At 43.8% G+C, this 14,534-nt stretch overlaps 1 protein-coding gene across 3 annotated transcripts in view; it reads right to left on the reverse strand.

Annotated features, from left to right (window-relative positions):
- The window catches only part of TENM4 (teneurin transmembrane protein 4), a 493,982-nt gene that overhangs the window by 207,157 nt on the left and 272,291 nt on the right, over positions 1-14,534 (reverse strand). For all 3 annotated transcript variants that reach the window (XM_074983382.1, XM_074983375.1, XM_074983367.1), the window contains one exon: positions 11,302-11,512. In XM_074983382.1, the coding sequence (XP_074839483.1) occupies positions 11,302-11,512 (211 nt within the window). The remainder of the gene's footprint in view (positions 1-11,301; positions 11,513-14,534) is intronic.

Raw genomic sequence — 14,534 nt, forward strand, 5'->3', positions numbered from 1 at the left:
CAGTAGGTACTTTGGAACATAGCCCTTTTACTTACAGAACCAAGGAAGAGATACACTGTATGCAGAAACAGGATGTGGAAATTGCTAGTGCAACATGTCTGACCTTTACAGGCTTCTTACTACTTGATCATCTTTGAGCTGCGTCACAGATTTCCCCTTTATTTGAGGCGCCTTAAGTTTTTGACTCAAAGGTCCTGTAAAATCACCATTTTGCACGGAGTAAAAGTCAGGAGGGAGGACTGTTATGTAAGAATTCCTGCAGACACTTGCAAGGAGGGAAAAAAGGTCATCCTGTGTAAGAGCTAGATTTGGTCTGACTGGTCTGATTTCAAGTTTTTGGAAGCAGCTTGAGCCCCAGCTATTTAGGAAAGCCCCATTTAGCAGACAGAATGGCGCTCTGTAGGAACAGGTGTTAGACAAGAGCACAGCCAGCCTACCTCAATTTGCACAGTACAGCTACAATGCAGCACATGTCATATGACAACTCTAGTGGAAATAATAATGAACCAGCGAGAGATCTGCTTTCTGTGTTGTTTGTCTGGCAGTGACACTAGCCAAATGGCAGGATGGCAACTGGCCACTGACTGAAGCTGCAAAGGGCTTAAAAACCTGGAGAAATATTAAGTCTGCTGGAAATCATAGGCAACAGAGAGACAGCTAGAGAGATGGGCATCCACCTGGGGGAAGCCAACCCCCACGGTTCAGTGGGAAATCAGAATGCTTAGCAACCTGCATGGCTGTGGCACAACTGAGGGGAATTAGAGCACTATGGTGGCTTTGGTGTAGTCACAGGAGAAACTCAGATGCTACACTGATGAAGGCCATATGATTACCTGGCTAGACATATAGTCACTTACTGAGGGTCAGAGAAAAGAACCTCACTGAGGAGCTCAGCTAAGGGAATTGCAACCCAGTATGAAAAATAGAAGCTACTCCCCATTCTTCCCTCTCCCATAAAATTTTATCCGCTCCTAGACCCAAAACAAAGGTTTTTTTTAAAGTGGCCTACATTTTAATTTTTCCCCAGCAGATGCATATAAGCTGATGGGAGTAACTGGAATTGCTGTAACAGTGTAGGGAAAGTCTGTTCTTGCAAAGCTGCAGGCTAAATTTTGCAGAGATCTGAGCAATTCTTGGATAGGCAGCTGATCTGAGACTGGATTGTAAACCTTTTGATATTCATCCATCCCTGTTTAAAACACAGTAATAATATGTAGATGGATAGTTATCACTATGCACAAAGGAACAACCTTCTTGAGAGGCTACTGGCTTAGGAAGATCTGGTAATAAGACAGGAAGCATCTAGCTCCAGAGATTTCATTCAACCTGGTTTTAAAATGACAAAAAACCTGATACCATTAGGGGCCTGTATAAATGATAGTTGTCAGTCCAATTCTTCATAAACAGTTAAGAAACTGCCACTGAAGCTGGTATCAGCTGTGATGTATCAAAGACAGCAAAGACTGAAGAGGTGCTAAGAGTGAGTTGGCTTCTTGATTCTAAACGTGGGGTAAAATTTTTCAAAAATGCCTCGCAATACAGCTGATGGCAATAAGTCTCCCAGGCCAGGCTGACCAACATCAGTTAGCAACCCTTGTGCTAGCATTCTAAAAACAGAAGTGTAAGCAGTGCTTTGAAGTTGTAAGTCGGGACGCAACTTGAGTCCGAAGCTGACGTCCTTCCCTAGGCTTCAAAGACTGAGCACCAGCCTAGTCTGCTTTTTCAGGCTACGTCTACATGTGCCCCAAACTTCGAAATGGCCATACAAATGGCCATTTCGAAGTTTACTAATGAAGAGCTGAAATGCATATTCAGCACTTCATTAGCATGCGGGCAGCAGCGGCGCTTTGAAATTGACACGCCTCGCCGCGCGCCGCGCGTCCAGACAGGGCTCCTTTTCGAAAGGACCCCGCCTACTTTGAAGTTCCCTTATTCCAATGAGCTGATGGGAATAAGGGGACTTCGAAGTAGGCGGGGTCCTTTCGAAAAGGAGCCCTGTCTGGACGCACCGCGCACGGCAAGGCACGTCAATTTCGAAGCGCCGCTGCCGCCCGCATGCTAATGAAGCGCTGAATATGCATTTCAGCGCTTCATTAGTAAACTTCAAAATGGCCATTTGCGTGGCCATTTCGAAGTTTGGGGCACGTGTAGACACGGCCTCAAAGTCATAAGTGACTAATGAAACTGAGGCTTGTTCTACACATAGGCTATGTCTACACTAGAGTGATCTGTCAACAGAAGTTACCATCAGAAAATATCTTTTGACAAAATGTCTGTCAACAGATTGCGACCAGACTGCAAAGTGGATTGAAAGAGTGATCCGCTCTGTCAGCAGAGAGCAGCTGGACTGCCTGGCTGCTCTCTTGACAAAAAGGCTGCTCTCTTGACAAAACGGCCAACCAGAAGCACAGCAAACAGGGCTGGTCGGTGTCCTGGAAGCCCTGTCTGTCAACAGAAGGCCTCGCAGAGTGTCCACACTGGTTTTCTGTTCACAGATTTCTGTTGACAGAGGTGTTCTGCCCCATGGGAGAATGCCAGAAGGCTGTCGAAAGAAGTGCCACATTCTGCCAATTTCCTGTCAACAGAAAGCCTTGGGAATGTGGATGCTCCATGGGTTTTGTGGAAAATCATCAGTTTTGTTGACAAAACTCTCTAAGGTAGACATAGCCTAACAGTAAGGCAGCTCACACTGTCTTAATTATGTCCACGGTCACACTACAGCCTTGCTTTCGTGGATGTAAGTACACTACTATGCCAACATAACAATTCCACCTTTGTGAGAGGCACAGGGCTTATAGCGGTGTAGTTGGGGCACCACAGCATCTGTGTGGACAGTGTGTTACTTACTTCAGCTTTCGCTGTCATTCTTGCCGACCCCTGGCTTGTGGGGAGTTGTGTTCGAGGCAGGAGGTTGTATATGGAGCTAAGAGTGCAGGTTCTCAGCCCCCATTCTGCCCCTCTTTACCTTGTAGAAGTGTTCCTGGTAGGAGTGAACACCATCAACAGGAAGAGGGGAGTACTGACATGTACTGCCACGGTAATCACTGGAGTAGTTGTAAGTTGGCCTAACGTAAGTTGATTGTATTTCTACTGAGGACATTCCCTAAACCCTATTTTCAAAAGAGACCAAGGCACCTAGAAGTCTATGTCCCATTGACTTTGCATGTAACTTCGATGTAAGTGCCTAAGTTGCACTTGAAAATGGGAATGAATGAGTCACTTCTGCAAACATTTCTGATAATTGCTGTAGTTTAAGACATAGTGGCAGGGTAGCAGAGGTACTTGTAATACAGCTGCCTATTAGGAACCTGTTAGAAACAAAGTAAGTGTAATATTTCAGTGTGCACAGAGGTCACTCTATCATGAGCACTGACTTCACATGAAAAAGCCTAAACTTATGGATGCTTCTGGGTGCAAAACCTAACAGGATGCCCTGTGGGTGGAAGTAACCAAGGTGTTGAGGGGTAACCCACAATGCACATTCTGCAGTTTCACAGAAGGGGACTGATCACAAGATAGCAAGAACACAATCACAAAAAAGATATTATTTTGTCTTTTAACTGAACCTAACTATAATCTGACAGGGTTTCAAACCTCTGTGAGATATCTGTGTGGGACGTACCTGAACTGCACAGGATGAATCCAAAGTGCCAGGAAGAAAGTGCTGAAGGCTTGAGGCTAGTCAAAAAAGGCATTAGCCATCTAATAGTGTGGCTGTCAGAAAGGGCATGAAAGGTGGCATGCAGCGCTAAAGGCAAAACCTATTTGCAGACCACACAAAGCACCATTAATTGTTTAGCAAAAGTAAAGCTGCAACATATTTCCCCCAACATCTTTCTTTCTTTCTTTCTTTTCTGTACAGCCTGAGCAGATGGAAATGTCTTTGAGCCTAGGAAGTGACAAGTCTTAGCTAAAGTGTCCAGTGAAAGGCCCCCCGAGGCAGAAATGGGAGGAAGTCTTGCTGTGACCTAGGAAAAGGGACACTCATTTTTTGACAATGCAAATAAAATGGAAAAGGAACCTCTCTTAGGCTGCTGCTACACTGCTATGGTCCCGTCAGAGGGGCCATGGTAATGAGGCAATTTGAAGCAAGCTAACGAGGTGCTGACATGCATATTCAGGGCCTCATTAGCATAATAGCAGCCACATGAACAAACTTTGATTTTCAGATTGAGAGTGAAGATGGGGGCACCTTCGAAATAAGCACCCTGCTTTGACATTCCCTTACTCCATTCTAGTTCTGAAAATGGACATTTGTTCTTGTGGCCGCCATTATGCTAATGAGGCACTGAATATACATGTCAGAGCCTCATTAGCTTGCTTGGAGTTGTTTCATTACCACGGCCCCTTCGACGGGACCATGGTAGTGTAGCAGCAGCCTTAAAAGCTGGGCTCATCCAGGCAATGTGAGGTGGATGAAACCTACTCAATGTCTTGAGGCTCAAGTGCCTTACCTTTTATAATTTATTACAGTGCTTTGCTGCAGGAAAGCTGCAAGACCAAATTCAGAAAGGATGGATCAGATGGTACAAGCCAGATCCTCATCTATCCAGGCTGTCTTAGCCCTACTTACACCCGCTTTCTCGGGGAGCCTATGTGAGTGTAGCAGAATTTGAGGAGTTGAGAGATGGGGTGAGTTAAAGCTGATGCCATCCTACCATGTACATTTAGACTCTCTCAGACACTGACCGAATGGGTGTGAGACTCTCTAATGGACTCCGAGTTTCCCTAAGCTGAGGATGTCCAAGTTATTGGAACACAGGTACTGGCTGTACTGAAAGCTGTTAGTCTGTATTTTCAAAAGCAACAAGAAGTCCTGTGGCACCTTATAGACTAGGGCTACATCTACACTAGCCCAAAACTTTGAAATGGCCATGCAAATGGCCATTTTGAAGATTACTAATAATGTGCTGAAATACATATTCAGTGCCTCATTAGCATGTGGGCAGCTGCGGCACTTTGAAATTGCCACAGCTCACTGCCACGTGGCTCGTCCAGACAGGGGTCCTTTTCAAAAGGAACCCACCAACTTCAAAATCCCCTTATTCCTATCAGCAGATTCCCATTATTCCTCAATTCACCAGATAGGAATAAGGGGAGCATAAGCTTTTGCGGGCAAAGACCCGCTTTGTCAGATGCAAGCAAGTAAGAGTTACACTAGCCTTTCTTGGGAACAATCTAAATACTGGAGTCTGTACAGAGAAATTTTCGGACAGGGTTAAATCAGAACTGTTCTTAATCACTGCATGCATCACCTCCTGCACCCAGCACAAATAATGCAGCCTCCCTCCCCTCAATACTCCTCTCTCCAATACTCTTCTCTCCAATACTCCTCTCTCCCCTCAATCCTCCTCTCTCCACTCAATACTATTGTGATGTATTCCTGCGTTAGTCCCCTCTCTGACAATGTCTCTAAACCTTGCATTTGATTGTCCATTGGTTATATTTTAGCCCTCTGCACTGTAAAATGCAGTGCACACTTACTGGCCTCTATAAACACAACCTCTAGATCTCTTCATACTTTGCATTCATTGGCAGTGTTCTTTACAGGAAGGAGAGTGGGCAGGAGGAATGACAATACTTTTCTTAATCTTGAATCATGCCTCTCTTCCAAAGCTAAGAGCTAGCTAAAACCTGGCATCCCATAATGGATGTTCTACATACACTTCCTCTCGCTGGCTGGGGTATAGAGTGACACAGGTAAACAGACAACCTCTCCTCTCATATGTTTTTTTTCTTTCTCTCTCGAGAGCATAGCCGGATGCTTTCTTCCTTTTGATTTTTCCATGGCCCTACACAGCCCAGTCTGCTATTGCTCAGCAGGAACAGCTGCTGACAGGCTCCCTCTCTGACTTCATAGATGCTGCTTTCAGGCTCTCAGATGTTCACTGCCTCCACTGAACAGATTTTTGGCCAACATCTCTGTCTCAGATGTGCTGACTCCAGCTCTCCCCTAGCCTACTATTTTATTCCATTTATACCAGATTGCTCTGACTAAATCACCGCTGTCAGGCAGAGGTGAATTCACAAGGCGCTTTTCAGAGAAGTGTTTCTATTAAAAATTTCAGAAACCATTGCCAATGTCATTTACAAGAAGGTTAATTCATTATTGAGAGACCCTGATTCTCCATTCCTTTATTGTGCTTTGTGCTGTAATTCAGAGGAACAAAATGAAAAAAAGTTATTAAAAGCTGAAAACTATGCCAAAATAATCCTTTCACCTCTCCCCCTCGAATTGCCATTACTTAGCAACAGCATGAGTTTTGATGGCAATTATAAGCTGTGTCTACACGTGCACGCTACTTCGAAGTAGCGGCACTAACTTCGAAATAGCGCCTGTCGCGGCTACACGCGTCGGGCGCTATTTCGAAGTTAACTTCGACGTTAGGTGGCGAGACGTCGAAGTCGCTAACCTCATGAGGGGATCGGAATAGCGCCCTACTTCGACGTTCAACGTCGAAGTAGGGACCGTGTAGACGATCCGCGTCCCGCAACGTCGAAATTGCCGGGTCCTCCATGATGGCCATCAGCTGGGGGGTTGAGAGATGCTCTCTCTCCAGCCCCTGTGGGGCTCTATGGTCACTGTGGGCAGCAGCCCTTAGCCCAGGGCTTCTGGCTGCTGCTGCGGCAGCTGGGGATCCATGCTGCAGGCACAGGGTCTGCAACCAGTTGTCGGCTCTGTGGATCTTGTGTTGTTTAGTGCAACTGTGTCTGGGAGGGGCCCTTTAAGGGAGCGGCTTGCTGTTGAGTCCGCCCTGTGACCCTGTCTGCAGCTGTGCCTGGCACCCTTATTTCGATGTGTGCTACTTTGGCGTGTAGACGTACCCTCGCAGCGCCTATTTCGATGTGGTGCCGTGCAACGTCGAAGTTGAACATCGACGTTGCCAGCCCTGGAGGACGTGTAGACGTTATTCATCGAAATAGCCTATTTCGATGTTGCTACATCGAAATAAGCTATTTCGATGTTGGCTTCACGTGTAGACGTAGCCATAATGTCACAGTGTCCCAGGGTTTACATGGTGCATGTCTAGGAAAAGATACTGCCAAATCCAATCCTGTCGGCTGTGATGTTTCTGTGGTAGGTAAATCTACCTCCTTACCAGAAACAGGCTAAGATAAAAAGGTTATTAAAGCAAATTACAATGAAATGGAGTGAGTAGATTTCCTTCTAGCTTTTGCAGGATCTCTAACTCTAACTGGATCCAAATCTCTAAGTGGGCACAGCCTTATGCTTTATGAAAATAAATATGCCTTCGAGCTGGGAATGCAGGCTGTTGGCATTTTGCTCCTGTTTTCACTTGAATAATGGAGAGTATGATGAGTCCAGACAGGCAGTGTACAACAATTACAGTCAATGTTGTAAGGTACAGAAACTGACCTATGCTGACTGATTTTACTACATGTTTGATGAGTTGGAAAGCAGGAGGTGAACTTATTGAAATCCACTCTTTTTTTTTCTGGAATGTGTACCACACTCAAACCAGTCTCCCGCTGAAGTTATGGGAGTTTCAAGGATAGGTGGCAGAATTTGGCCCTATGCAGTTTTTACCAAAAATCACACGATATTGTGAATGATCAGTAGGTACACAGCATTTTTCATCTTCAAGCCATTCATCCCACATCACCTCTGTGGGCCAGCTAGCAAGCATTACACCAGTTTTGCAGAGCAGGAAGCTGAAGCACAGAGAGATTAAACAACATGCAAAAGCCTGAAGTGAGTCAGTTTTAATGCTCAGATTAGCATTGTGACTCCCAGACCTAACAAAAACAATGAGAAGTCCTGTGGCCCTTATAGACTAACCAATCATTTGGAGCATAAGCTTTCTCAGGCAAAGACCCACTTTGTGAGATGCATGCATGTGACGTGTATTGGGCGAAGTGGGTCTCTGCCTACAAAAGCTTACGCTTCAAATGACAGGTTAGTCTATAAGGTGCCACAGGACTTCTCATTGTTTTTGTGGATACAGCCTAACACGGATACCCCTCTGACACTTGACTCCCACCCCTGTGCTCACACTGCATGATCCTGCTGCCTCTTTCTTGATAATGCTGATAAATTGAAAATGCTTCTTGCCTGTATTAATTATTTCTTTGGACTTCTGCAATAATTGGAGAGATTTTTTCATGTTCCACCCCCAAAAATAAAATCAAATGACAGCCATCAGAATTCAACACTATCCAAACACACACCTCCACTCCTTCCTTACACATAAATGTAACCTGATGGTTTGATCTGACTTGATATGTCAGACGACACTGGATTTTACATCTGGTTTCATCTGGAATGTAAGTCTGCTGCACCTTCTTTACTGTGGAGTCAATGGATTGCGACGAAAGAAGCTACAGTATTTATGGACTTAAATGGTAGCAACTGTGTCTTGTACGAGCTTATGAACACACTGAAAACAGTATGAGATTCTGCTGTACATAGTGTTGTATTTAATGGATTTCACAGGATACCTCCAGCAGATATTTGTAAATCCTGCTGTTGAAAACCACCATAAAAGCAAGGTGCTGTTTCTGGCCACTGAAATCCTAACAGTCCTTTTTGTAAGGTGTTAGATTAGCTGTGGTGTTCTGGCCAAATTCCTGTCACACCACATTTACCTAAAATTCATCCTCTAGAACTATCTGGCATGGTAGTTTTCACATCCTGTCCCAAAGATAGTAATATGTATCCTTGCTATGGTACTGTGCCTCTGCATTGTTATGTGGCTACTCGTGGGTAAAAACAGTGCAAAATCCTCATACAGCGCAAAATTCTGTCTGCACCATTTTACTAGAACTTGTTTGCACGGTGCATTGGTTTGCACCAGCAGGTATAAATTTTAATGTGCATGAGCATGTTACACACTCACTGGCCTCCATACACCTTGCTGGCACATCCTGAATGTGAGTGACAACTTAGTTCCCTTTCAAACAATGCTGTGTAACCTCCACCAAGGAACTTTTATAGCATGCCAATAGTGTCCCTAGGGGTCAGTTAGTGCAGAACACACTGGTGCATCCCGGAATTTACACTTTTGCGGTGCAGAACAGTGCACCAGGCAGACAAGCTAGTAATGATGAATGATAGATGCAGGACAGAGCTGGAAGTGGAAAGATGTGAGTCTTCCTGCCAACAAAGGGCAGAATAATTCAAAGTGGAATTAATGTGGGCAGCACTTCACAAGTAGGCTAAAATAAGATCACAGCCTGCACCACATGCTCACTGGCCAACCACAGCTAATGCATGGGTGAGCTTAACCACAGAGGACCAGGTCACCCTGAAGCTGTGGAGCATTTATGGGAGCCTTACTCATTTCTTCAGCCTAGTGCTGATGGGTGGAGTAGCAGTGTATCTTGCTCTTCTACTGTGTGAGTGTACTGATGTGGGGAGAAGAGCCTGAATCCAGCTACTACTCTGTCAACAGTTTGAAAAGTACAGTGATTATACTTCAGAATTCTCTTCCATAGGGACAGCTATGACTGGTTCAATGGCATCTGCTGTAGAACCTCTCTCAATGGGTAGAATCCTTCAGAACAGAAGAAACTATTTTGTATGGATCCTACTATATGAAAACACTTAAGCCATTTCTACACAGAAGAAGTGGCATGCTACTACAGGAAGCGAAAGATGCTAATGAAGCATGGATGCACACTTCCCGTGCCTCATTAGCATAACGTCATGTGATTTGGAGTCCAGAAGACCGTTCTTCCAGACTCCAAAATGCCGTGTAGAAGCGCAGCCACCCAGGGGAGCTTCCGGAAGGAAGTCCTTCTTCCGGATGCCCCTTCTTCCCAAAAATTTTCGGGAAGAAGGGGCCTCCGGAAGGACTTCCTTCTGGAAGCCTCCCCGGCAGCCACGCTTCTACACGTCTTCCGGACTCCAAATCATGTGATGTTATGCTAATGAGGCATGGGGAATTTGCATCCGCGCCTCATTAGCATCTTTTGCTCCCTGTATTAGCATGCCACTTCCGAAGGAAGTGGCCTATGTAGAAACGGCCTTAGGGTCCCACTGGATGAGAGGTGTCGGATACAGGTAAAATGTGTTTTGATTACACTAATTTGGTAAAGTAAACTAAGCAAATTAATAAAACCACACTGCAGAGAGCAAGTCCTCTACTTAGTAAGTGAAAGCAATTATTTCTGGTGTTGTTTAATTGTGAACAGCCTTGAGTACACTGAATTCTGACAGCAAAGGCCTGTTTAAGTTCTAAGTTTTTATTTTAATACAGTATTATGGTAGGATTGTATTATATAAACTTTAGAAGTAAAACTGTATATTGGAGCCTTAATGATTTGCTTTAAAAAGACCTAAACTTTTAATTAACCTGCCAAGACAAATTACAACCCATCTTTCTCAGGTAACTATTGCAGACAGTTGAGACTCAATGCCAATGCCTCTTTGGGGAGAGAAATTAATGGCAACACTACACGAACGTATTTTATGCAGTACAGAAAAAGGTCCATTAAACAATCTTTGTGGGCAGAAGGAAGAAAAGTGCAAATTAAACATGGTGAAGTCAGAAATTGTTTCTGGTAAAAGATTGATTGCAAACTGAGGGAGACAGACCTGACACAGGTCTTACTGTGCAGTAGATATATGCTGGAAGGCTCATGGAGTGCTTAACTGCTGAAGAAACCCAGTTACCACTCATCTGAACATCTCAGCCTCTTTCTTTTAGACATGGCATTAAACAAGTTCATACAATTGGCTAACCCTTCCATAGTGCTATTTGCAAAAGATGGGGTGTTAACTCTGGTGTTTTACCCCAACTCCAGTTTGAGTAATTATGTGATGCCAGCAGTTTCAATCAGATAAGGATATTCCTCATTTGATGTCCAAAACCATTGCTTGATGTTGGTATGTACCATTGAACAGCTGCCCAGTTACACTACAGACACAAGATATAGGCCAAAAGAAATCAAATCAAAGTTCTCAAATAGAAGGCTCAGAGAGGAGGGGACAAGCTTTAATCTGTAATTCTGGCCTTATCTGCAGTGGCAGGCAGCTTGCCTAGAAAGTAATTTTGAAATAGGGCTTTAATACAGTTATGCCCTGTTCACACCTTCAAGGATATGTTAACTCTTACAGTATTTAGCAGTAACGCTGTGTGCAGTTTTGTCCCCAGAGCAGATATGCCTCTATCAACCACTGTGCAAATATCCTCACTTATGCTGAACAGTACTTTGTGAGTGGTTTTGTTAAAATCAGTGAGATTACATCTGGAGTAAGATGTTACCCAATGTGAGTAAGGGCATGAGAAACTGGCCCCAAAGTACATTGATTAGGAAAATAATGCAGTAAATCCTTACCAATGGTCGTAGTAAGAAAAGAAACCACCTCTGACTCTTTCCCATCATTGTAGAAGGCCAAATGCCATATTCCTGTATCCAAATACTGGATAAATCCCGTCTCATGGCTGGACAACGGCACAAAGCCTCTAGATTGCCGCTGAGGTCCTTCAAGGCTCCTCACCTCCTGGGTAAGTAGTCGTCTCCCATCAAGGAGTTCAACAAAGTCAAACTGAAACACAAATGAGAGATGTTTATTGTATACTTCAGAATTCCAGAAAATGATCACGCTTCCTGGTCTAGATCTGTCTTGGGAAGGGAAGAAAAGCTTTGCATGAAATGTTAGACACCCACACTATGGAACATTACACAAGATATTTCCTCTGGTATGTCATGACATGTTCTGATTCAAATTATAGGGAGATTACTGGAATTGTGTCTGTTTTCCAGTACTCTGCAGGATCTCCTTATCTATTTGTTGATCTGTTTCTCTTTGACCACCTGCCTCCACCTCTTCTCCTCCTGCTTCTCTCACAGCTCTGCATATGCACACGGGGGTGCTTCTAATGCCTCCAACACACTATAGCCACTTTTTAAAAAAAATTCATAACATTTTAAATGGATAAAAATGTGAAAGAAAAAAATTGAGATTCCTACTGCAATTACTAAACTATCTGTTTCACACGTTAGGGTAAATGCTGATATTGTTGACTCACTCTGGCTATGGCTACACTGTACCTATAACTTGAAATGATTTATGTAATTTTATTTTGAGTTAGCTTATTTCGAACTTGATGCATTGCTCCACATGGCACTGAAGTCCAAAATAAGTGGCTATTTCGAAGTTTCTGCTACCCCTAATATGACGATGGGTACCAGAATCAGCAGACCATGCTAGAAATAATGCTATTTGCATCCCAAAATAGCACTATAGTGTATCCATAGCCTCACTGTTTTCAACTTGGCTCAATTAAAATAAAAATACTTTTAAGAATAATTTTAATCTCCTGACTTTTGTGAGCATAGACCCTGAACCATAAAGTTAGTTATTTACATTCTTCCCCTTGTCTGACTTCTAATATAGATGCTAGGTAAAATCCTGGCCTTAGTGAAGTCTGTAACAGGATGTTGGCTAAGGAAACATCACCAGGCCTCTGTCACACAAGCTTGAAACAAGAAAGGGGAATTGGAATTGGCCGAGTAGGCTCAGCCTGATTGGAAACAGGGAACAGCTACCAGTCTACCCTGTCTGGGTCTATGTAAAGGCTGACAGGAAAGACACCAGGAGAGAAGAAGAGGGAAGAGACAAAGAATTATAGGGAATAGCAGTTCTTCTCTGTTGGCTGAAGGGGCTAGCAGTCCCTGAGGCTGTAATCCTGAAACTAGCTGTAGCACAAAGGTGATGGGAAATTATACTGTAAATCATGATAGCACCAACAACAGAGGTCTCTGGCTGATTGGCTGGAGCAGAGCAGAGGTAGGATCTCTGAAGTTCCTCCTGCACCCTGTTACAAAGTCAATAGGAGATTTTTCACTAGCATCAGTGGGGCCAAGATTTCACTCCTTATTTCTTAGCCAGGTTTCTGTCAAGTTTAACAAAACATGGTTTCCCAGTTTGTCACATCCAAACAAAGTAGGTTACCTACAACTTTTATTAGAAAGTAAAATAAGACGACCCAACATTTTTCATGACTTTTCATAATCTTCGAAATATACACTCCCACCAAATCACTTTTAGGATAGGAAATTTGAGCATAAAAAGTTAATTTCATTGACATATCAGAAGTACCAGATAATAGCCACTAATAATAAAAGTGGGCTTCATTCCTTTAAACACACGCCATTCATGATTTGGGTGTATACAAGTTCTTTGGGACACATGCAATTGGCACCTATACAAATTAAATTGTGTATTTGGTGTATAACATTATCTTTCTATGGTTTCAACCTGGGGAATCGTCTTTATTGACGATCTGAATTGGTTCTTAATGCTGGTGAACGTATATTTTACAGTCAGCGCGTAAGCACCTGTCTTTGAATACTTGAACCTCAGTATCATCCATGAACCCTTGGGAAACGAAGATGAAGGGGAAAAGAGTTGAAGAGAACTGGAAGTATTTTAAAGAAGTCTTACTGAAGGCACAGGAGCAAACAATCCTGCTGCGTAGTAAGAAATGCAAACATGGTAGGCAACCAGCCTGGCTTAACAGGGAAATCCTTAGCTTAAATTCAAAAAGGATGCATACAAGAAATGGAAAAGTGGAGAGTTTACTAAGGAGGAGTATAAACATACGGCTGGAGAATGCCGGGCAGTAATCTGGAAAGTGAAAGCAATATTGGAACTGCAGCTGGCAAGGGATGTGAAGAGTAACAAGAAGGGTTTCTACAGGCATGTGAACAATAAACGGGTTATCAGAGAAGGCATGGGGCCATTACTGGATGAGGGAGGTAACCTAGTGACGGATGATGCAGGAAAAGCTGAAGTACTCAATGCTTTTTTGGCCTCAGTCTTCACGGACAAAGTCAACTTCCCCATGACGGTCCTAGACAATGCAGTATGGGAAGGTGGAGGGCAGCCATCTGTGGGGAAGGAACAAGTTCTGAGCTACCTAGAAAAACTAGATGTGCACAAGTCCATGGATCTGGATTTAATGCAACCCAGGGTACTGAGGGAATTGGCAGAGGTCATTGCTGAACCTTTGGCCATTATCCTTGAAGACTCTTGGAGATCAGGGGAGATACCAGATGACTGGAAGAAGGCAAACATAGTGTGCATATTTAAAAAAAGGAAAGAAGGACAATCCAGGGAACTATAGACCCATCAGCCTTACCTCAATCCCTGGGAAAATAATGGAGGGAATCCTCAAGGAATCCATTTTGAAGCACTTGGAAGAGGGGAAAGTGATCAAAAGTACCCAACATGGATTCACCAGGGGCAAGTCCTGCCTCACCAATCTGATCAGCTTCTATGACGACATAACAAGCTTTGTGGACATGAGAAAGTCAGTGGATGTGATATACCTTGACTTCAGCAAGGCTTTTGATACGGTCTCCCACAACATTCTTGTCCATAAGTTAAGGAAATATGGATTGGATCCTTGGACTATAAGATGGATAGAAAGCTGGCTTGATGGTCGGGCCCAACGGGTAGTGGTCAATGGCTCAATATCTGGATGGCGGTCTGTTTCAAGCGGAGTGCTGCAAGGCTCGGTTCTGGGGCCGGTGTTATTAAACATATTTATTAATTACCTGGA

The sequence above is a fragment of the Carettochelys insculpta genome, chromosome 1, assembly GCF_033958435.1.
Source record: "Carettochelys insculpta isolate YL-2023 chromosome 1, ASM3395843v1, whole genome shotgun sequence".
Taxonomy (NCBI): domain Eukaryota; kingdom Metazoa; phylum Chordata; order Testudines; family Carettochelyidae; genus Carettochelys; species Carettochelys insculpta.